At 39.1% G+C, this 24,465-nt stretch overlaps 1 protein-coding gene across 10 annotated transcripts in view; it reads right to left on the bottom strand.

The window, feature by feature from the left end:
* Positions 1–24,465, bottom strand: part of LOC124385244 (E3 ubiquitin-protein ligase HECW1) — a 100,552-nt gene that overhangs the window by 51,791 nt on the left and 24,296 nt on the right. For 9 of the 10 annotated variants that reach the window (XM_046848440.1, XM_046848439.1, XM_046848441.1 and 6 more), the window contains 2 exons: positions 20,879–20,973; positions 3,486–3,561 (listed from right to left, as the gene is read on the bottom strand). In XM_046848440.1, coding sequence (XP_046704396.1) covers positions 3,486–3,561; positions 20,879–20,973 — 171 coding nt within the window. Of the gene's footprint in view, positions 1–3,485; positions 3,562–14,318; positions 14,496–20,878; positions 20,974–24,465 lie in introns of those variants that run through there. The other variant, XM_046848447.1, reaches the window with a different exon arrangement.

Raw genomic sequence — 24,465 nt, 5'->3', positions numbered from 1 at the left:
CCCCACCCTGTGAGGAACACATCTGTCATAAATGCTTAGTGACAACCAGGAACCCCCAGCATGGGGCCTTAAGACAGGAACCTTGGGTTTTTACACACATCAAAGGACCATAGGGCTCATGGCGTGAACTTGATCATATGGAGTGGGTTGCCCCTTCAAGAGAACCCTTGGGTCCTGAGCAACCACTGGAGGAGTCTCATTTGCAGAAGGCCAAGTGGAACCACATTGGACGCAGCTGTAATCAGACCCAGCAGTCTTGGAAATTGCTTCACAAGTGACAGGCCTTTTCTCACTCTCCTGATGGCCAAAAGGATAGATTCAACATGTGCAGGGGACAACTGTGCCTGCATAAGGGTTGAAAGAATGCTTTTTTGCTCTGAAGAATGCTCTGCCTTTGCACCTCACAATGCATGGAGGTGCTGGTTTGTGGTTCAGGCTGCGCCCGCCAAGCAGACCCACGAGTGTGACAGAAGCATGGCCCTATCCCTGTCGGTAAGATCAGACAGGGTGAGCCATATGTGCCTCTCTGTGAACACAAGGGCACCAATGGCCCTAGCGGTATCTTTGGTAGCTCTAAGAGCTAAGTCTGTAGCACATCGAAGCTCACAGACTTCCTGACCACTCGAGGTGCCTCCCACATGTAGCTCCCGCAAAAGGTCAGCTGGCTGAGGGGTTGTATCCGAGAGCTCACCAACATCCCCCCACATCATTACCCACGTGATTCAGAGCATGGAAAACGTGGAAGCGTTCCCAAAGCGTTGTTGATGCAGCTCAAGTTCCTGAAGAGGAACTTTGTAGTAACAATTTGGGGAAGAACCACATATTGCTGGAAAATTTAAGTGTTCCAATGCTTTTGTCTATATTGTGTGTTTCAGTTGTATTATCCAAGTTAAAAATCGTACAAAATTCAATATACCATAATTTAAATCAGATTATAATTTTGGAACGAAAAAATTAATAAAATAATCCTAAAACAATGATTATTATTATCATTTTACATGTCCTAAAATATCTCCTGAAATATTGCATTATGTTCTCCTCATAATGCAGTGCTTTAATAATGATTTAATCCGTAATTGACAACATGCAGTCCTGTACTTTGTATATAATTACATTTATTGTTGTGAGACGTCTATGAAACAAGTATGTCCTGCTAGCAGCTACAAACAGTTGTTTCCTCACCAGCTTTTTATATTTAAATTAATAATACAAAAAAATGCAACTTATTTTACTGATAAGCACTCAGCCTGTCTGCCCTTAACACTTTCCCATTCTGAAAAACCAAGAACTAGCCTTCTATAAATGTAAAACATTATGAAAATTATATTAGAAGTAAATTAATTTATCATTAACCTTCATTTATACTGTTTAACATGTAAATCAGTAGTTACTATAAAAATATTTATTAGAAAAACATTGTGATTATAAAAAATTAATCCACTCTTACCCTGACAAATCAGAACTGACATTTCAACAATGCTGTAGTGTAAATGTTAAGAAAACAAAAATCTTATCTATACTTGAGCAATTTTGTGAAATATCATATGACTCTTGTTTATGTACATTTCATTACATTTGCAGCATTTAGCAGAAGCCCTTGTCTAGTGCACCGTGCAAAAGTGATTTGAGGCTCTAGCAATCAATAAATCTACACTGCTAGTTTTTAACAACTGTTAGTTTAAGTGTTTCGTCGCTTGAAGATAGCCAGGGACTGTTCATTCCACCACCTCGGTGCCAGAACTGAGAAGAGCCTTGAAGTATACTTACCTCTTACCCTGAGAGAAGGTGGTACCAGTCTAGCAGTGCTGGAGGATCTCAGACAGTGTGTTGCAGTGCGAGGTAAATTCGTTAAAATGCAAATGTATTTGGACTTCTTCTTCTTCTTCTTTTCTTCTTCTTCTTCTTCTTCTTCTTCTTTAGGCTTCTACAAATAGGGGTCGCCACAGAAGAAGAAGAAGAAGAATCCAAAAGTCCAATAATATTTGGACTATTGGATTAAAAGACTATGGAAGTCCCAAGCAGCAATCCTTGTCCAAGATGTTTTGTTAAAGGAAAATAAAGACCTTCTCACTAACCAGAATCACATAGCTAGTATTAATCTTTTTTATTCCTACATACTTCATACTTCTAGACCCCAATGAGAATTTCTTATAAAACCTTTTAAAATCCTTATAGCACCGTAAAACACAAATCTCGTTCTTCTAAATGTGTGTGTGTCCATATAATACTGTGCCATTTTGTTCAACATATGCACAGCAGGTGCTAAGCATCTCATGTCATATCAGTGATCCTGGCAGCTAGTTGGCAGGAGGTATGAATAATTTCCTGAGTATCTCTGGACATGCCAGACAGCGATATGTTAGTAAGGCCTGGATTTCTTGAGTGCAAATCACCACATGCATACTTTAAAATCCAGTGGAACATCATCTCAGAAGAATAGAGGTTATTATAACACCAAATGGGGATTAACGTGAGATGTTGAGGCCTGGTGTCCACATACCTTTGTCTATATAATATAATTTTAAATGCCAGACAATAATGTTTTAATATAATAACTTGTGTTTTTGAAAGAATGTACAATCTGCCAGCTACCTACTGGAGCAGGTCAGGTGTGGGCAGATCGGCTTTAGATTAGTTTCTTACATTATTCCATCCTGGCAGGTTGGCTTTAGATTCATTTCTTGCATTATTAATTATTGCACTGTTCTAGTTTTCACCAAGAACAGGAACAAGTCTTGGAGACCAGTGTGCTCATGATGGAGACCCTGCATTTTAAACTATAATAAACTAAATCATAGACTACATCTGTCCAGGTCTACATATGTGCAGATTTATAGGTTTTAATTAGTCAGGTGAGGGGCAATAAATTAAAAAAGAAATTTATCATAGTTCATAACATATTTAAACACTGTTAGACATATTGAAATTTGTGGTGGTGATACCATCACTTTTTTCTTGCCATTGTTAGTACTGTCTTGGTTATTAAGGATAAGCTTATAAGGAATAAACTTATATGGACTGATTTATAAATTTAAAGGTTATATTTGTAATTATTTATTTCTGTAAATATGCTTTATGTTTCCTGGTTCATATGTATACTGCATATGTATTTTTGCAAGGTTGTGCCAATCTGAGTGTGTAGAGTTTTAAATGTTATTATTCCTGGCTGGCTTCTAGTGTGCATGACTGCTTATCATGTTTGACCACGACATTCTGTTTTTATAAATTTGGTTTTAAGTATAACCACATACAGATTCTGTCTTTCTTCATGGATTTCTATTTTTGCAGGTGAGCTACATCTACAACTATCTACAATCTACAAAATCGATATCACAATACATTGACAAGGAAAAACTGATCACAAAATTGTGTTTTGGTGGAATTTGCAACAATATACATAACTATTACTTACAATAATTCAGGATTACATAATATATTTTTCACAACTGGTAAAAGTAAGAAAAGAGTATTGTCTGTCAGCCTACCTGACAGAGAAAAGCTGATGAGCTTCCTGTTGCCCAGACTCTGAGTGACATCCTGAGTCATTACAGGCTTTAAGACCTACAAAAAGAGAGAAAGAGAGAAAGAGACCAACAGGGAGAAAGATAAAAAAAAAAAAAAAGCTTTCACTTAATCTTTGTTGACTTGGACTTAAGCACATATTAAATATATAGACTGAAAAGAACTACATGATTTAAGATCACAAATTATAAAGCTATGTGTGTATGTGTGGATATGGTCAGTCTTGGCAGGCTATTTTCAAGACTCTTGGCACTTTCCCACTACCCACTTTCTCTATTTCCTTTCCATTATTCCTCTTCTGTGCTACGCCATCCTGGAAAGGTTAGCTTTAGACGAGTATCTCACATTATTCATTACTACTGCACTGGTTTGGTTTTCAACAAGAACAAAGAAAAGACAAGACTCTGTGACCAGTGTGCTCATGATGTAGACCCTGGATTTTTACTCTTATAAACAAACTCATGGAGAACATTTGTCCAATTCTACACATGTGCCGATTTGCTAGTTTTAAATAAATGATATACAATTTACTTCTATTTGTAACCCAGCTATTAGGGTTCCACAAGCCAGTGAACTCTTAGTGCCAGTCCCGGATAAAATGGAAGGATTATGTTAGGAAGGGCATCCAGCATAAAACCTGTGCCAAATCAAACATGCGGATCACAAACCTAAATTTCATACCGGATTGGTCGAAGCCCGCGTTTCTAATGACTGCTACAGGTATCGTTAGCCAACAGGGTAAATTGGGCTACAGTTGGCCAAAGGAGGAGAAGGAGAGCAGGAAGACATCTACAGAGATAGCAGGGAATGGAGAAGTGGAGGAGAGTGGAGGTGAGGGTTGGTACTCTAAATGTTGTTACTATGACTGGTAAAGGGAGAGCGTTAGCTGATATGATGGAGAGGAGAAAAGATAGATATGTTGTGTGTGCAGAAGACCAAGTGGAAAAGGAGTAAGGCAAGGAACATTGGAAGTGGGTTTAAACTGTTGTATCATGGAAAAAGAAATAGTGTAGGGTGATCCTAAATGGAAGAGTACAGTAAAAGTGTAGAGGAGGTGAAGAAAGTTTCTAATAGGGTGATGAACATGAAGCTGGAAGTTGAAGGGGTGATGATACATGTCATTAGTGCTTATGCTCCACAAGTGGGTTTTGATATTGCGGAGAAGGAAAAAAATCTGGAATGAGTTAGATAAAGTGGTGGAGAGTGTAACTAAGAAAGAAAAATTAGTAATTAGGGCAGATTTCAATGGGCATGTGGGAGAAGGGAACAGAGGTGATGAGGAGGTGATGGGTAGGTATGGTCTTAAGAGATTTTGGAAGAGCAGATAGTGGTAGATTTTGCTAAAAGGATGGAAATGACAGTGGTGAACACTTATTTTAAGAAGAAAGAGGAGCATATGGTGACCTATATAAGAATGGAGAAAGGTGCACAAAGGTGGACTATGTTCTATGTAGGAGATGCAACAACCTAATCTGAAAGAGATTAAAGACTGTAAAGTGTTGGCAGGGAACAGTGTAGCTATACTGCATCGGATGGTGGTCTTTAGAATGGCTTTGGAGGTAAAGAATAAGAGGAGGAGAATGAAGACTAAAAACAGAATAAGATGGTGGAAACTGAAGGAGGAAGACTGTAGTGTAAGATTCAAGAAAGAGGTCAGACACGGGCTCGGTTTTGGTAAAGGGGTGCTGGATGATTGGGCAACTACTGCAGAAGTGATGAGGGAGACAGCTAGAAAGGTACTTGAAGTAACATCTGGAAAGAGAAAGGAAGACAAAGAGACATGGGGGTGGAATGAGGAAGTGCAAAAAAGCATAAGGAGAAAGAGGTTGGCAAAACAAAATTGGGATCGGCAGAAAGATGAGTAAAGTAGGCAGGAGTACAAGGAGATGCGGCAGCAGGTGAAGAATGATGTGGCTAAAGCAAAGGAAATGGCATATGAGGAGCTGTATGAGAAGTTGGACACTAATGAAGGAGAAAAGGATTTTGGCCAGGCAGATGGATCGAGCTGGGAATGATGTGCTGAAAGTTAGAGCAATAAAGGATGTAGATGGAAATGTGTTAACTCGCGAAGAGAGTGTGTTGAGAAGGTGGAGGGAGTATTTTGAGCAGCTGATGAACGAGGAAAATGAGAGAGAGAGATTAAGAAGGGTGGATAATTTGGAGATGGTGTAACAGAAAATGGATAGGATTAGTAAGGAGGAAGTGAGAGCAGCGATTAAGAGGATGAAGAGAGGAAAGTCAGTTGGCCCAAATGACATACCAGTAGAAGCAGGAAGGTGTTTAGGAGAGATGGCAGTGAAGTTTTAACCAGATTGTTTAACAAAATTTTGGAAGGTGAGAGGATGCCTGAGGAATGGAGAGGGAATGTGCTGGTACCAATCTTTAAGAATAAGGGAGATGTGCAGACCTGCAGTAACTACAGGGGAATAAAGCTGATCAGCCACACCATGAAGTTATGGGAAAGAGTAGTGGAAGCCAGGCTGAGAGAAGAAGTGACCATCTGTGAGCAACAGTATGGTTTCATGCCAAGAAAGAGCACCACAGATGCATTATTTGATTTGAGAATATTGATAGAGAAGAATAGAGATAGTCAGAAGGAGTTGCATTGTGTGTTTGTGCATTTAGAGAAAGCGTACAACAGGGTGGAAGGAGGACTTGTGATATTGTCTGAGGAAGTCAGGTGTGGAAATGTATGTGAGGGTGGTGCAGGACAGTGTGAAAGCAGTGAAGTGTGCAGTAGGAACGACAGACTGGTTCAAGGTGGAGGTGGAAAATGATCTGCTCTCTATTTCTTAAACAATAGTGTATGCCATTTGGTTGTGAAGTTTATTGTACTGCTTTTAATACACGTTGGATTAAATTTCATCAGTTTTCCAGACCAGCCATAAACATGAAAGCATGTCATAAACGGAGTCAAAGAAAGTTTTTCTTTGAGATTAAAACCTTTAAATGTCCTGACCTTTAAATGTCCTGAACACCCATCAATCTTTGCTTAAACCCTCCTTTGAGATGGGACTCAAACCCTTTGAGACCGATCTTCTGGCAGCTTTACCTTCAAGAACATCACCCAAGAACTTTCTCCTAGCGGACCCTTCAAGAATCTTCTTTGTCAACTGCATCCAGACTCTTGTTCAGCAACAAAGCCAATGCAAGTAACTGTTTACCAACTACCTAGATGTGTGTTTAAGTTTAAGCCCCTTTATTAAAGTGAATTTTGATTCCTTGATGATTCTCATTAGGTTGTAATCAATTCAAAGTTAAACTTGCCATTCCTTTCTCTTCCTTTCTTCTCTTTCTCTCTCTTCATTTTTCATGGAGGAGTTCATGCACCTGGGGTTAACAGTGTAAAGTAATGGAGAGTGTGTTAGAGAAGTGAAGAAAAGAGTGCAGGCAGGGTGCAGTGCGTGGAGAAGAGTGATAGCAGGAGTGATTTGTGATAAAAGAGTGTCTGCAGGAGAGAATGGAAAAGTTTATAGGACTGTGGTGAGACCTGTGATGTTGTATGGTTTAGAGACAGTGGCATTGAGTAAAAGACAGGAAGTGGAGCTGGAGGTAGCAGAGCTGAAGATGCTGGGATTTTCATTGGGAGTGAGGAGAATGGACAGGATTAGAAATAAGTTTATTAGAGGAACAGCAGATGTAGGACATTTTGAAGACAAGGTGAGAGGCCCGATTCAGATGATTTGGACATGTGCAGAGGAGGGGCATGGGGTATATCGGTAGGAGAATCCGGAGGATGGAGCCAATGAGGAGGCCAATGAGGAGGTTTATGGATGTGGTGAGGGAAGACATGCAGGTAGCTGGTTTGAAAGAGGCAGATGTAGAGGACAGGGGAGTATGGAGATGGACGATCAGCTGTGGTGACCCCTAACGAGAGCAGCCAAAAGAAAAAGACAATAAATTTTTATTTGTATATAGCTTTTTACAGTGGACTTTGTCTCAAAGCAGCTTTACACAGTTAAAACTGTTATGAGGTTGTATAAAAATTTTTTTTAAGTTTATTGCCTTTAAGTCTGTTTCCTAAAATTGTTTATCCCTGACAAGAAAGCGAGTGGTGACACTGGTAAAGAAACCTCCTTAATCAGTTTAAATCAAGTAATATGTCCAATAGGTTATTTCTATTTTGGTTTAGCCAACGGAAGCAATCATAACTTCTTCATTTATGTCAAAAAAGTTGGACTATGTTACCTTATAAAAGCCTGAATAGAGACTGCATCCTGTGATCATGTACTTTGTTGCAAACTTCTGCACACAATCACTAGATTTTCTGAAAATATTTGCTTAAGCGACATGACATGCACTGTGGTTAGAGCAGGGGTGTCTAATCTTTTCCACAAAGGGTCGGTGTGGGTGCAGGTTTTTATTCCAACCAAGCAAGTCCACGTCTAATTCTACCTGTTTGTAGCTAATGATTTTCATTTTTCAGGACTATCAGGTGTGGCCCTTGATTGGTTGGAATGAAAACCTGTACCCACACTTTTGTAGAAAAGATTGGATGTATCTGTGTTAGAAGGGGGAAAAATAGTTAGATATGTGTACCAGTTGTATAATCTAAGACTGTAGATGAAGGATACGTCTACGTTATGTTAATATATTGTAGTTTATTCAAAGAAAATCTCTTTACAGCTGCTCTTACAAATTCTTGAATAGAGAAGTATTTCTGAGTAAATCCTAATACTGGATGTACATTTACACAATCACTACTTCAACTAATAGGTTGAAAATGTACAAAATGTGCAAGCTACATTCACAAGCTTCTTTATTGCAGTCATGCACATATGTTTTGTGAACAAAAGGTCTATTATTTTTATGCATTATATTTATTAATAAATCAGTTTTAATAATTTACTTTTAAATCAGCAGTGATTCTCTCTAATACCTCAATTTCCATTTGACACTTCTAAAGATTATCATCCTCTGTAACTCGTTACAAGGGCTAAATTAATCTGTTTGCTTTGACACCATCCATGTCTCTTTTCTTTTTATAAGGAATTTGCACATTCATTAATGAAAACCTGCAGAATGGACGAGATGCTATCTTTCTCAAATCCTCACAAAAGCTGTAGATAGCGCTCATACAAACCACCATACATAGAAGCCTCCAAGAGAAACAAAAGCTCAGTAAGCATAGGGGGGAAATTAAAGCAAACACACTGAAAGAAGAGCAGGTGTTTGGCCCACTGGTGCTAAAATGAGATGCAAATCTTGTTTCACTGACCGTTAAGCAGAGAAGGTTCTCTCTCCCATGTCACAGATGCACAGCAACACCAGACTTTTCACAGATTACTCAAGTACACAGCCAGATTCAAATAATCTGCTGGAGCCTGAAATCCTGGTATTACAAGCTGTTTGATTAAAGATAAACTGTGTCTGTGGGCTCTTTGCCACTGAATAAGAATTAAGCTCATATGGCAGGTTGGGGATAGATGAGGTGAGGGTGATGAGCTGAATAATGCAGAGTGAATCAGAATTGTGTCTTTATTCCGTTAGATAATAGATTAGTTGTAAACCGCTCTGTATTTAAGGAAATAAATTCACCCTGAATGACTGTCATATTAATCTTTATAATGAATTCTGTGTTGACTTATTGGTCTATTTGTCCTTTTGGTTAACTGTTTGAACACCGGTGGTATTCATCCCATGCTACATCTTTATCTAAGGAGACTGATGCAGCAGCACTTTAGTCTTAAAGTCTGTTCACCTCTTCATCTCTACACTGATTATACAGATCTGCTTATACTTCACCATTTATGCTTCATTTATGCTTCATATGCTTGCCAACTAGCCAGCTTTTGGAACTAACTTAATACATTTTCACTTGTGTTTGAGACATTTTTTTCACTAATAAACGGCACTGTAATGTATGGCTGCAGCTATCGATTATTTTCGTAATCGAATATTCTACCGATTATTCCATCGATTAATCGGGTATTTGTACTTTTTCTTTATTAAAGAGCAATACTAAATATACAAGAGAAAATAAGACCGGTCTCTAAGTACTAATATCTAATTAATTTATCAATGAATTAATATTTAAATTAATTTCAAATCAGTAAAAAATGTACACGCACTGTATACAGTGTATTCTTAATATTTTAGTTTGAAATGATCCCAAACTTTGGACACTTTCTGTCATGTCCCTTGGCCTGAATCTTCTCCTTGACCCTCACTGTATTCTCTCCGTTCCTTCATTTTGCATTCTGCATTGTCTTTGGTTTTGTATGGAAGCCCGTTTCCACCAGATTAATAAAAAAAAGGTTGTTTATACCAGCCTTTTTTCCTCGCAATTCTGGCATTATATCTTGCAATTCCGACTTTATTTCTCATAAACATCCAACATTTCTGGTGCATCCACCAGTAAACATGTTGTGTGTTTAAAGCTGTTGGTGTATGAACGTGGCTTCTCTCTCTGCCCCCTGCTTCATCTTGTTCCCTCTCTTACAGAGCTGATTGTTAGACAGAGTTCTCTCCAGGGACCAGAGACTTAGTTTGATACCATGTAATTCTATTGATTGTAGCTTTTTTTTATTTTCAATGTGTTTCTGGCATTAAAAAGGAGGTGACGCTGCCCGATTGGCTAAAAAAGTCGGAATTGCGAGGGGAAAAAAGTCGGAATTGCGAGGGGAAAAAAGTCGTAATTGTGAGAAATAGTCGGAATTAGCAAACTTTTTTTTAATGTGGCCGTAAACGGGCTTTCATAGTGTTTATCCGTCCAGAACACTCCAGAGTTCAGTGGGTGGTGTGTCAGTAATAATGTTCAGTGGGGAAACACAGTGCTTCGTGTGTAGTTAAATGAGCTAAATTAAGCATTTTTGTATTCGGATTCGGCGAGTTACTCGAGGAATAATTTCAGTTCTACTGTAATTTCAAGGTCAAGTATTCCTGTAATGGTAGAGTCTCACAAGAATAATTAAAATGCAGCACCAACTAAGATCCTAATCAGGATCATTAACAAATCACGCTTATGCTAATAGGAATACAGTTAATGTGTTCCAAGAGGGTGATTTTTTTCTCTTTTTTTTATAAAGAATGCTAGGAATGGCAAAAGAACAGCTTTAAATACGAAATTGATTTCACCAAAACAGATTTTAAACAATTAATAATAGCAGGTATGTTTTTAGAGCACTACCTTCAGGGGATTGGTGTTCTGCTTTCACGCTTTCACTCACTGTGAAAAAAAGGTATTCTAGATTATTATACTATTTCTCCCTATAGTCAAGTGTAGGGCATGTTTACTGGGTCTAGTGACAGCTGTTTAGCCCAGTCAAAGCACATATGGCTTAAATCTGAGCTCAGCTGTGCTGTGTGTAATTGTTTTAAAAGCCATCTACATGGAGGATGAATAATGCGATTTTGTGTACTTCTATATGTATGGTGTGTGTATGTGTGTATGTGTGTGTGTGTGTGTGTGTGTGTGCCCCATATAGACTTGGGTGAAAGATGGACAGGGTGAAAGATATTGCAGTGTGATGGATAAATCCTAATGCCGCAGTGATTCAGCAAATCTTAACAACAGAGAGCATCATACATAAATATACTATCTATTTTACAACCGGAGCATGGATTTGCAGAATGACCTTAGATACAATGATGCTTGTGCATGTTTACTCACGGTCTTGTATATTTCCTTGACTGGTTATTGAGCTGCTTGGCTGAGAAACCACTTTGCTGTGCAAATAGAACAGCATGCTCCTAACAGCCTTACTTATGCAAGAAACAAGAAACAAGAAGCAGCCACCTTCATCTGTTCACCTTATACATATTCCATTGCAAAAAAACTTCAATCACATGCAAACAAAGACACACTCTGGGAGTACAGTCAGTCCCCTCATTGTTAATAAACCTGCTATTAGCATTTTGTCTAGTCTAGTTTTGTGTTTATGTAAGATTGCAAACGTCATCACACTCAAAAAGACAACGTGAAGCAGCACTTCATCATTGAATCACCTTCAGGCAAGAAAGGCTACTCCTTTCAGTCCTGTCAGCAGCATCATCAAAGCTTTGGTCATTTGATCCTAAAGGACTAATAGAACAATGCTGCCTAAATGTGCTTATGCTGAGACAAGGCAGGAGCTGCATGTGCCAGAGTCAGACAACCAGAAACACTCCTCTTTCTCAGAAACACTTTCTTTTCATTTACTGAAAGGGCAGAGTGATGATGCTGAAAAAAATGCATTTACTTTTTCTTGACAGCAGTGAGAAAAAAAATGATGCCCTGAGAAGAGGAACATGTGTGTAGTGAATGCAAGACAAACTTTTTAGGGTGAGACTATAAGTGCTTGCACTCCATCCATCTATTCATCCAGCCAGTCAGCAATCCATCTATCTGTCCAGCCATAAAAACAAATGTGATGGAAAGCCAGTAAAAAAGACCTGGTGTATATTTTACACATGATTACGCATGCACTTAATCGCTCTGTGTCAACGGCAAAAGCATCCCTGTCTGCTATCTTTTCATGTCGACCTGCAAAAGCTTTCGCTATCACATGGTGTCTATTTTTAGGACGTAATTTAAACATGAACAAGCCTTTAGTTTTCCCTGGTATTGTTATGTCACAACAATTAGAGCTGCAATGAGTAATTTGTTTACAAAAATAAAACAATGCTTCTTTTAGTCCATTTAACTAAACAATGAGCACTGTGTTTCCTACGGACTATTATTACTGACACTGCCCGCTAAATTCTGGAGTGCTCTGGACAGGTACCACAAAAGTTGCTGCAGAATAGAAATAATGGAGGAATGGGGGAAAAACACTGAGTGGAGAGGAGAAGATTCAGGTCAAAGAAAACGCCAGAAAGTTTGCAAAGTTTGGGATCATTTCAAACTAAAACATAAAGAAAACACTGTACAGTGTGGTTACAGTTGTTGATTTTAATATTTTTTAAATCAAATGTTGAAAAGTCCCTCCACAGTGGTTCTGTAGAGCAGATAGTGGGGCATGTTTATGTGTGAGATTTAATAAATAAATACGAGTAATAACAATAAGTAACGAGTAATAATAATGACTTTCATTAAACAAATCGTTTCCCATAACCTACTCTATGTGGCCACTGCAGAGGGATTTTCTAAATGCACTGTATTTGTATTTTTGATGTAATATGGCAATTAAATGCACTAAATGGGTTTAGTTTTCACCGCTATTCTTTTATGAAATTTCAGCAATAAAAATGTAAATTTATCTAAAAGGAAAAACAATTTACTTGTTCATTTTAAGAGACCTGTCTTACTTTCTCTTATTTAGAACTGCATTGGAATAATTGGTAGAATACTTGATTTCTAAAATAAGTAATAGCAGCAGCCCTAATCACAATTGTTTACAAGAGCTATATTTTAAATAGAAAACTCTGACATTACATTCACAAATTATTTGCGAGTCCCTAATCAGTATATCATGGGATTATCAATAGGATTTACAAAATTGTAAGCACTACTATTGATATAAATATCTGTAAATGATAGTGCTGAAATAGTGCCCAGAATAAAACAGAAGTATAGGATTTGAGACAAAGCAATAATCTGTTCAGTCTGTTGTGTAAATCTTTCACATGGCACCATATTATTCTACTGCTGACAATACTGCACCATATATATATATATATATATATATATATATTTAGACATGCTGAGTAAACATGCTGAATAGACACAGGAAATGCAGAGCTGCCATCTTGCGTTTCTATATGCCTAGATAAAAGCAAGTCTCAAATTTCAAGAACAAGACGGCAAATGGCAAAAGGAAGCAGAAGTGTTTTTTTTATTTTCTTGTTGCCTCCTATAATCTTCAATCATTTAACTTTTACATTAACATTTAAAATTATAGTGTTTTCGCTTTCGATTCACAAACTAACTAAAAACCAGTGACCATTGATCCTGACAACTGGACAAAATGAATGCAAAAATCATATGACCATCACTCAAACCAGCAAACATACATTAATAATACAAATGGATGATAATAATAGCACAGCAAACTAGAAACCATGCACGACATTTTTCTCAGAATAGAATCTATCAACACAATAAGATGACACAGCCTCCAATAAAAACAGCCATCATGAATTGAGTTTTGTTCCAAAGGAAATCTCAGACTCTGATGTTCTGCCGATGGACTATCTGACACAGGGACAACTGGTTATGATATTATACTGGAGTGTTAAAATAAAATATCTTTAAGGCATATTTAAAATATAAAAAGATATTTTTTTCTATGCATTGCCTGAAGACAATTAACATCTTAACATTACAAATGGCAAAAAGAACTATGAATACAAAAAGTTACAAGAGGAAGTTTAATCCTATCTTCCTCTGTGTAATCTGCAGAACATTCAACTTTACATTAACTATAATGCTTTCAGTTTCTGAGATATGTATTCTTGTATTCAAAGTGACTTTCCAAAAGGTTTTCACAAACTGACCAAAAAACAGTGATCAATAATCCTGACAACTGGAGGAAAAAAAATCCCATGATCATCAATTCAGCAATCAATGTTGTGAGTCAGAGAAGGCAAACTTGTTAAAAATTATACTAGTGATACAGATAGATGATGATCGTAAAAACACACTAGGTGTGCTGATTATTTCTAAAGTAACAGGCTGGCAAATGAGCTCACACCCAAGTAGAGCAAGCAGAGAGTGTTTCTTTATCGACTGAGCATTTTCATTAAAGTTTGTTGATCACAGATAAATTGTAGCTGTCATTAAAGTTGTCATCTTACTTGAATCTTGCCCTTCTACTTTACCGCCTTATACCTCCAACTCTCTCAACCATTGCTATTACATTAATAGGATAATGTACCTTCACCCAGTCAGGCATCCAGGTGACCGAGCACTTGTTTTTCTTCCTCCATCTCTTCCTCCCTTCTGTCTGTCTGGGTGACATCAGCCCAAATTCAGCCTGCCCCAGCCTCAGCACTGGAACAAGTGTATAAATGGGATGCATGTGTTTCGATGAAAAAGTGTGCAGTCCATTTGCCTGTTATCCAGGCTCTTGCTTTCTCTTTCACACCTGGCCTTTTCTGTGCCTGCCTGCTTCTTCCAGCAGTTATTTTTAAATGCCTGCTCTAAGAAAGGGCACAGGGATCAGGTTCAGGGGTGCTCAGCATTTCCTAGGGTGGCAGCATCACAATAGCAGATGGCTACAGTAACTCTATCTCCACATCCTCTTCAGCTGGATGCTAACCAGGGGACGATGATACTGAAAGGACAATGTCTTGACTATTTATGCTTCATGAAACAAAAGTAGTGTTTCGATGAGTTTAGAATGGTAAACGATGGAGTCTACACAAACATTGCCAGGCGTTAACTGAGGACAAAACTGGACATGCCAGTGATTAATTGCCATGACTTTTAAAACCACTCAACTTTCTAATCAAATTTAGTGACAGAGAAGCATTGTAAGCTGGAAGAGACGAAAACACCGGGTCAGCAAGACAAATAAAAGGTGACACATTAATCTTATAGACGGAACAATGGACAGGTGCCCTGAAGGCAACGGACTAAAAACAGTGTGCGACATTTTTCTCCGAATTCAATCTATCAGTTATGAAGTGACAATATAAGCTGACACGGCCGACAACAAAAACAGCCATCATGAATCGGGTTCAAAATATAGAAACATATTTTATACATTGCATTTAAAAAATTAGCGTTTTGAGCATCACATTCCACATTTAGTCCTAATTTGCTCTTATAATTTCCTCAACTCTTCTGGGAAGATGTTTCATTACATTTTGGAGTATGTTTGTGGACATTTGTGTTCATCAGCTACACGAGTGTTTGTAAAGTCAGGTACTGATGTAGATGAGGTAAGAAGGCCTGGGGTGCAATCAGTGTTTCAATTCATCCCAAAGGTGTTCAGTCGGGTTGAGATCACAGTTCTATAGCATATAGAGTTCTTTCCAAACCATGTAAACCATGGTTCATGGATGCAAAGGGGCAGTACCAAGCTGGAACAGGTTTGGGTTTTCAAGTTCAATTGAACCCAAGATTATATTACTTTGCATTCAAAGACATCCTGTACAATTGTGTGCCCCCAGCTTTGTGGTAACAATTTGGAGAAGAACCACATATGGTAGAAAGGTCAGGTGTCCCAATAACATTGGGTCAGGTGTCCCAATAACATTGTTCAAACTTGACACATGAACAAGGAAAAAAGTCAGGGAATTATTTATAAAATATTCTTCTTTTAGCTGCTCCCATTAGGGGTCACGACAGTGGATCTTCTGTTTCCATACTACCCTGTCCGCTACATCTGCCTTTTTCAAACCGACTACCTCTATGTCTTTCTTCACCACATTCATAAATCTCCCCTTGGCCTTCCTCTTTTTCTCCATCCTGGCGGCTGCATTCTCAGCATTCTTCTACCAATATATCCCATGCCCCTCCTCTGCACACATCCAAAACATCATAGTCCATGGAGATTCCTGTCTGACCTCATCTGTCAAACTGTCAATCACCACTGCAAACAGGAAAGGGCTCAGAGCCGATCCTTGATGCAGTTTCACCTCCACCTTGAACCAATCTGTCCTTCCTACTGGACTTCCTATTACAATACCACAACTCCTCTCTTGGCACCCTGTCATATGCTTTCTCTAGATCCACAAACACACAATGCAACTCCTTCTAACCTTCTCTATACTTCTGTGTGTATATGATCTGTGGCGCTCTTTCTCGGAAGGCAACCATAATGCTGCTCACAGATTGTCACCTCTTCTATCAGCCTGGCTTCCACTACTCTTTCCCATAGCATCACTGATCACTGGTTTGACTGATCAACGTTCTACCCCTGTAGTTACTGCAGGTCTGCACATCTCTCTTATTCTTAAAAGTCGGTAGCAGCACACTTCTTCTCCATTCCTCAGGCATCCTCTCACCTTCCAAAATCTTGTTGCACAACCTGGTTAAAAACTCCACTGCCATCACTACTAAACATCTCCACACTCCTATGTCCACACACTGCTATGTCAACTGGGCCAACCCACTTTCCACTCTTGATCCTCTTAATCGCTGCTCTCACTTCCCCCCTACTAATCCTATCCACTCCCTGCTTCACCATCTCCACATCATCCAACCTTTTCTCTCTCTCATTTTCCTTATTTCCTCCATCCTTTATTGCTCTAACTTGCAGCACATCCTTCCCAGCTCTGTCCCTCTGTTGGCCAATCGCTACAAATCCTTTTCTCTTTTCTTACTGTCCAACTTCTCATACAGCTCCTTATATGCCTTTTCCTTTGCTTTCGCCACATCCCTCTTCACCTGCTGCCGCAACTCCTTCTACTCCTGACTACTTTTCTAATCTCTCTGGCAATCCCAATTCTGTTTCGCCAAACTCTTTCTCCTTAGGCTCTCCTGCACTCATTCCACCACTACGTCTCTTTGTCTTCCTTTCTAACACACCAGGTACCTTCCTAGCTGTCTTTCATCACTTTCTGCAGTAGTTGCCCAATCATTCAGCACCTCTTCACCACCACCGAGCCCCAGTCTGACCTCTTCCCTAAATCTCACACTACAGTCTTCCTCCTTCAGTTTCCACCATCTTATTCTTTTTTCAGTCTTCACTCTCCTCCTTTTATTCTTCACCTCCAAAGCCATCATCTTACAGACCATCATCCGATGCTGTCTAGTTACACTGTCCTCTGCCAACACCTTACAGTCTCCAATCTCTTCCAGGTTCTGCACAAAATATAGTCCACATGTGTGTATCTTTCTCCATATTCACCACTGCCATTTACATCCTTTTAGCAAAATCTATCACTATCTGCCCTTCCATATTTCTCTCCCTAAGACCATATCTACCCATCACCTCCTCATCACCTCTGCTCCCTTCACCTACATGCCCATTAAAATCTGCCCCAATCACCAATCGTTCATTCCTAGGTCTACCACTTCATCTAACTTAATTGTGCTCCATATCACCACCCACTTGTGGAGCATAACCACTGATGACATTCATGTTCATCACCATATCAGAAACTCTATTCACCTCCACTACACACTTACTGTACTGTTCCTACAGGATAACCACTACACAAGTTCTCTTTAAATCAACACCATGATACAATGGTTTAAACCCACCTCTAATGTATCTGGCTTTACTCCTTTTCCAGTCTCCTGAACACACAACATATATACCTTTCTCCAATCCATGATATCAGCTACCTCTCTCCCTTTACTAGCCTTCACCTCCACTCTCCTCCACTTCTCCTTTCCCTGCTGTCTCTGTAGAATTCTTTTCCCTCCCCTTCTCCTCCTTTGGCCAACAGTTGGCTAACAATACTTGTGGCGGTTGTTGGTAACCTCGGATCTGGTATGAAATTCTGATTTGTGATCTGCATATTTGATTTGGCACATATTTTATGCTGGATGCCCTTCCTAACGCAACCCTTCCAATTTATCCGGGCTTGGGACCTGCACTAAGAGTGCACTAATGGCTGGGTAATTATTTATGAAATATATTGTATTTATATTTAAATTGGTTACATTTGTAGAACTGGTGTGACTAAATTGTGTTTGTGCCAAATGTGGCACACGTAGCATCCATGCTTATTTCATAGCATTGATAATCATATAAAAACTGTTCCAAAAATTTTGCACATGCTATCTGTCCACCAGCTTCAGAATCTAGTAGCTTCTTGTATCTTTATCTTGTATCTGATATCTTTGAACATCGAGACACCAAGAATGTTACTGTAACAAGTTCACGCTTAAAAATATATATTTTATATATTCCATCAGGTCTACAGGTATGTAGAGCAGAAAAGAAGAGCCTCTGTATCTTGTATCTGATATCTTTGAACATCGAGACACCAAGAATGTTACTGTAACAAGTTTACTCTTATTGTGAAGCTCCTACTCTACAGCTGTGCAATATCAGAAGATATAAGAGAGCAGCCAGAGCTGGAAAGAGTTCCCTTTCAGGAATCCGAGCTGCGTCAGAACGCTTTGGGAACGTGGCTGTATTGTCTCTGCTCTGAATAATGTGTGTAATCAGTCAAAATTGGAAGCAGGCTGTCACCGGTGGGGTGACGTCATGACCAGGAAGTACCAGTATATCACGGGGAGGGATACACACAGCCTTTGTGTGGCTTGTTCGGAAGTGGAGCACGCTATAATGGCTCTTGAGGGAGCCAATTGTCAGCACTTCGCTCGCATGCCCATGCAATTACCTAGGGTTTCATCCACAAGGTGCACTCAGTCATCCCATGACCTGTCAGGCTCCAGGCATTCAATCCTCCTCCTTTCCAGACCCCAGACCAGGAGAGATTGAACCGGCTGTGCCTGGTCCGAGCACTGGACTGTTATGTCCACAGGACAAGTCCTTGGAAGAAGTCGGAACAATTGTTCATCTGCTATGGCCCTCAGAGGAGAGGCCTTCCTGCTCATAAGCAGACACTTAGACAATGGATCATTAACTCTATTGCGTCTTCTTATGGGTCCTCTGGTCTCCCCATTCCATTCAGGGTCAGAGGGCAATCAACCCGGAGTGGGGCAGCCTCTAAGGCTTGGTCCTCTGGAGTGTCCCTCCAAGACCTCTGCAACGCTGCGGACTGGTCCACCCCACTCACCTTTGTCAGGTTTTACAACCTTGACCTCTGTGCCACTCCTGGCACTTCTGTCCTTCGACCTAGCTGTGCTCTTTCACATTAGTCAGGGACTGGTCAGTGCGGTGGTATTGGACTCTCGTTCCCAAAGCGTTCGCAGCTCGAGTTCCTGAAAGGGAACGTCTCTAGGTTACGTATGTAACCCTAGTACCCTGAGGAAACGAGATGCTGCATCTCTATGCCACACCTCCACTTCCACTCCTTTACTCTATGTGCATTTAATACTTCCTGGTCGTGACGTCACCTCGCCGGTGACAGCTTGCTTCCAATTTTAACTGATTACACACATTATTCAAAGAATGGACAACACAGCCGTGTTCCCTAGGAACTAGGATGATTATTTTCTAAAGATGATTATTTTCAATTTTTAACAATGCTTTATAAAGTCAGTTTATCCTAAAACACAACTGACATATCAGTCGCATGGTCTTTCTAGACAAACTATATTTAATCTTTAGACAAATAATCTTTCTAGCTTGGCCTCAAATAAGAAGGACAGTGATGATTTCTATTCCCTGCAAGCCACAAAATGGGTTAAAACCATTTTTATGACATGATGTATAGAAAATCTTTCTCTGCTACACCATGGCTAAGTAGATATGTGATCTTAATGGACAGGTTCATAATCTGGCACTAATGATAAAGCTTTGTAAAGTAAGTATTAAAAATATTAGGAAGGAATATATTCCTTTAAACTTTAATGGGTGTATGAACACTTGAGGGTTTGCTGATATCAATGGTCTACAGGATACACTAAAGTATACAAATAACTAAAAGATGCCCATCAACCTACAGCTTCAAAAAATTCTCAGAGGAAATGTAATATGTGAATTTCAGAGGAAGCGTTGAATGTTGAATGTTGTGTTTGGTTGTTTACAGTGTAAAACAGTTTTCTTATTTTAACATTAACGGATAAAAAGCATTGTTTAACATGAGCAATATCAGGGGTTCTCTAAAAACTGAATTGTAGTGAAGAGAGATTAGAAACATTATTCGATAGATTTTGAATAGACAATATACCATTGCGGTACATTTACCTTAGTACAGTGCTTCAACAAAACTTGAAATACTAATGCTAGTTGGTACAAAGGACATAATAAAAAGATTGATGCAGCAGGAACCCCCAACAAATACACTATGGATTACAGTTGTAAACAAAATTAAGTCTACTGTTATGAATAGATCTTTTGGGAAAAGTTGGGTAAGTGCAGTCAATTCAAGCAAGTAAGTAGATGCATATCAGATAGTCTCAATGTTGATATATAAACTTTAATGATTCTGGATGTATTGTTTTATAAAAAAAAAAAAATCGAAGATTAAATTCTAGACAGATACATTTCAACCGTCCTATTTTACTTTTACCCTTTCCTATGCCTTCTCTTAACATTGAAAGAAAACTTAATTAAAATGTAGTAAAAACAAAGCAATTATAAATGTAAAATTAATTTTAAACCAAACAGAAAAAATATGTATGTCACTCATACAATGAATACAAGTTTTTTTTAAAAAGATTATTGGAGCATTAATAAAATCTATGCCAATACATTGGCTTTGAATGAATATATGTTATTTTTTTTTATTTGGTGCTTTGTATATGTCTGCCTTCTGTCGCAATGTCGCTAGCTTTATTGTGAAATCACTTGTCATGTTTTATTAGAGTCAAAGTCATCAACAGTGTGTGTGTGTGTGTGTGTGTGTGTGTGTGTGTGTGTGTGTGTGTGTGTGTGTGTTTGTGAGTAAGAGTATGTGTACTCACAATGGCAGAAGGGTTTCTCACAGTTACGCAGGGGGTAGTGGCTCTCAGTGCTCCGCTCACTCCATGGTAATACTTGAAACAAATCTTGGTCTCAGCTATATAATGTGGGGAAGAAAATCGAGGCAAATATTTTAAACTTTGCAATGTCCAGGGGCTTTGACGTTTTCACTAGAGGTCGCCTGATTAATTGGGTGGATTTTTTGCATTTTTATTTAATCTTCATCGGCCGATTGTGCTGCATATTAGGCGGATTATTCGGCAGGCACACATTTTGTAGCATTTTTCAATCATGTCTGCAAAGTCTGCAAAGTTGCATGTCTTTTGCAGACATGCAAAAGTCTTGCAAAAGTCACGCAAAAGTCATGCAAGAATGACAACAAGCGTGTTAAATTTTTTTTTCTCATGTGCTCTAATTGCTAAGCTAAGTAACCAATTGGAGTCCCCTTTCTCACCAATGAGCTCCGCCTCCGATTCGACATACAAAATTGACGAAAAACAGCTAACGCGTTTTGACTTGAACCAACGGTGCAGAAAGACCTAAAGCTGACTGACAATTAAACCCCCCTTCCCCCAACATTTTCCTGACAGCCGACCATCAGCTTGGTGTGTCACGGGCTTTAAGTTCTTATCATTCGTTCTTTATCTAGCCCCATATATCTAAATGCTTAAATGTGATACTACTGTTGAAGAGAGAATAAGAACAATATTTCAGAACTTTCATGTATTGTTAGTGAGCCTTTAAACAGCTGTAGTTTAGGCCAGTGGTCCCCAACCCCCGGGCTGCGGACCGGCACCGGTCCGTGGGTCAATTAGTACCGCACAGAAAGAATACATAACTTACATTATTTCCGTTTTATTTATTATCTGATTCTGAACGATGTTTTATTTCAGATTCTTTTCACCACATTTGAAAAGACTCACTGTTAATGCATGTCAAGATGCCTCGGTCACATGTCTTACCTACATCTGCTACCTTCTTAATAGGGTTACCTGCTCTGGCCGGTAACACATAATACATTACCGCTAAATTTAAACCCCCAAGATAGCAAAATGAACAAAAAAACAACACAGTGGATTCATGTTTATTATAATATTTGGAAAATACCAGTTTTAATGGCGTACAGTACAGACCAAAAGTTTGGACACACCTGCTCATTCAAAGAGTTTTCTTTATTTTCATGACTATGAAAATTGTAGTCACTGAAGGCATCAAAACTATGAATTAACACATGTGGAATTATATACATAACAAAAAAGTGTGAAATAACTGAAAATATATCATATTGTAGGTTCTTCAAAGTAGCCACCTTTTGCTTAGATTACTGCTTTGCACACTCTTGACATTCTCTTGATGCCTACTTTAAAGAACCTACAATATTAATTATTTTCAGTTCACTTTTTTGTTATGTATATAATTCCACATGTGTTAATTCATAGTTTTGATGCCTTCAGTGTGACTCTACAATTTTCATAGTCATGAAAATAAAGAAAACTCTGAATGAGCAGGTGTGTCCAAACTTTTGGTCTGTACTGTATATATAATATATATTGTATTTAATGTAATGTATTTAATGTCTTATCATGTTATTTTGTTGTATTTATCTGCCACTCCTTAAAGGCCAGTCCGTGAAAATATTGTCTAACATTTAACCGGTCAGTGAAAATAGGTTAAAAAGGAAAAAAGGTTAAGGGCAACAAAGGTTAGAGATAACTTCGAGTTATCAGTAGACAGTCTAGTAATTTTCTTTATTCAGCATGCTTAAAATCACAAGCTTTTGCAAGTGAGTGACACTGCAAATGACTCACCCTAGGTTATCACAGTATATTTGCTTGGCATGTATGACAAGGCAATTGTGACTTAAGTATTTTGCTTTTTCACCACTAACTGCTAAAAACCTTTGTGAACGATTTAAAGAAGAATCTCAGTAATGTCACAGTGTTCAAATATTTCACTGTGGTTTCAGGAGGGAGGAGCCACGCTTCCTTTGACACACTGCCAAAGTCAGCGAGGTGGTCCAGCCCGCAGCGTTGGAAATGTCCTGGAGTGGAACTCCAGCGGATCAGTAGAGGCTGCCACACTCCGAGTGGAGTGAGCCTTGACCCCGAAAGGAGCGGGGAGACCAGAGGACTCATATGAAGATGAAATAACATCCACAATCCACCTACTGAAAGTCTGCTTGTTGGCAGGAAACCCTTTCCTATAGGGGACAGACAAACAGTTGCTCCGACGTTCTCCATGGACTCATCCAATGGATGTACAGTCGATTTTGTTTCTCCTGATCAGGGGCTTGAAAAAGGAGGATGGTATAATGCCTGCAGCACGACAGGTTGTAAGGGAGCTGTGCGGGAAACGTGTTACCAAAGGGTGTCTACCCAGCGACTGCCCAGCAAGCGGGGCACAATAAGCTGCGACAGCGGACACGTAACCCTTCTGGGTCGAAGGGGGCAACCCTGCCTCAAACTTTTCCTGCAGGAACTCCAGCACTGAACCAATTGACTGGGTCCAACTGGTGGTGCTTGCACCATGCAGAGAACAAGTGCAATTTAGCGGCATACGACCTCCTTATAGAGGGAGCTCTGGATTGGAGGATGGTCTCCATTACCTCAGTAGAGAGACCAGCTACTAAGAACTGAGCCCACAGACCTGCCCCCCCGCCTGGGAGAGGAAATCCCTCCCAAGAAGGTTCCTCAAGGAAGGACACCAGGTCCGTGAACCATGGTCTGCCCAGCCATCAAGGTGCCACCAGGAGGAGACGGACTCCTTCCTGGCAAACTCTCTCCATAACTCCCGGGAGCAGCGGGTGAGTGAGGGATAACTGTGCATCCTGTCACCGCTTAAAAAAATCTGAAAATTAATAGCACATAATAATGCTAGCAGTTTATTTCCCTTCTAGTTGTGTAAGAATCCACTTAATAGCCTGCAAGGACAACATGATGTGAGGAGGTGGTAACTCGGTGGTCAAGACGTTGGACTTTGGACTAATCTGGAGACAGTGTGTTTGCATCCTAGCACCACAAAGCTGACACTGTTTGGCAATTGAGCAAGGGCTATAATCCTCAATTGCTAAATTGTATAAATTATATAATTATAAGTCAAGCTGGATAAGAGTGTATGCCAAATGCCAAAAATGTATATGAAGTGAAATGTAGATTTACTTGTTAAATATTCACTTATTGACAAGGCTTCATGTAAAGAAGAAATCCTTAGAGGCCTTGTTTAAAAAGAAAATAATAAAAAATGAATTAAGATTTTAACTGGCAATATAAAATAAAATATTTTTGCTGAACTATTATAAGAAAATGCAATTGTATTATTATTATTATTATTATTATTATTACTACTATTATATGTATGTATTTGTCATACAAAATCAAATAGCTGAACCACAATAAAAATCACTTGAACGTGAAAAACAACCACAAACCAATCACCATCTTCCTCAACCAGCCACCACCAACAGAAGCCAGCAATATCCCTGATTTACTTCTAAAATTGGCGATTTAATATGCAACCATTTACACTGATGGCATTTGGCAGATACCCTTATTCAGAGCGACTTACCTTTATGTCATTCCTACAACTGAGA

This window comes from Silurus meridionalis, chromosome 4 (assembly GCF_014805685.1).
Source record: "Silurus meridionalis isolate SWU-2019-XX chromosome 4, ASM1480568v1, whole genome shotgun sequence".
In the NCBI taxonomy this organism is placed as follows: Eukaryota; Metazoa; Chordata; class Actinopteri; order Siluriformes; family Siluridae; genus Silurus; species Silurus meridionalis.
This window is presented reverse-complemented; position numbering and strand designations above follow the sequence as displayed.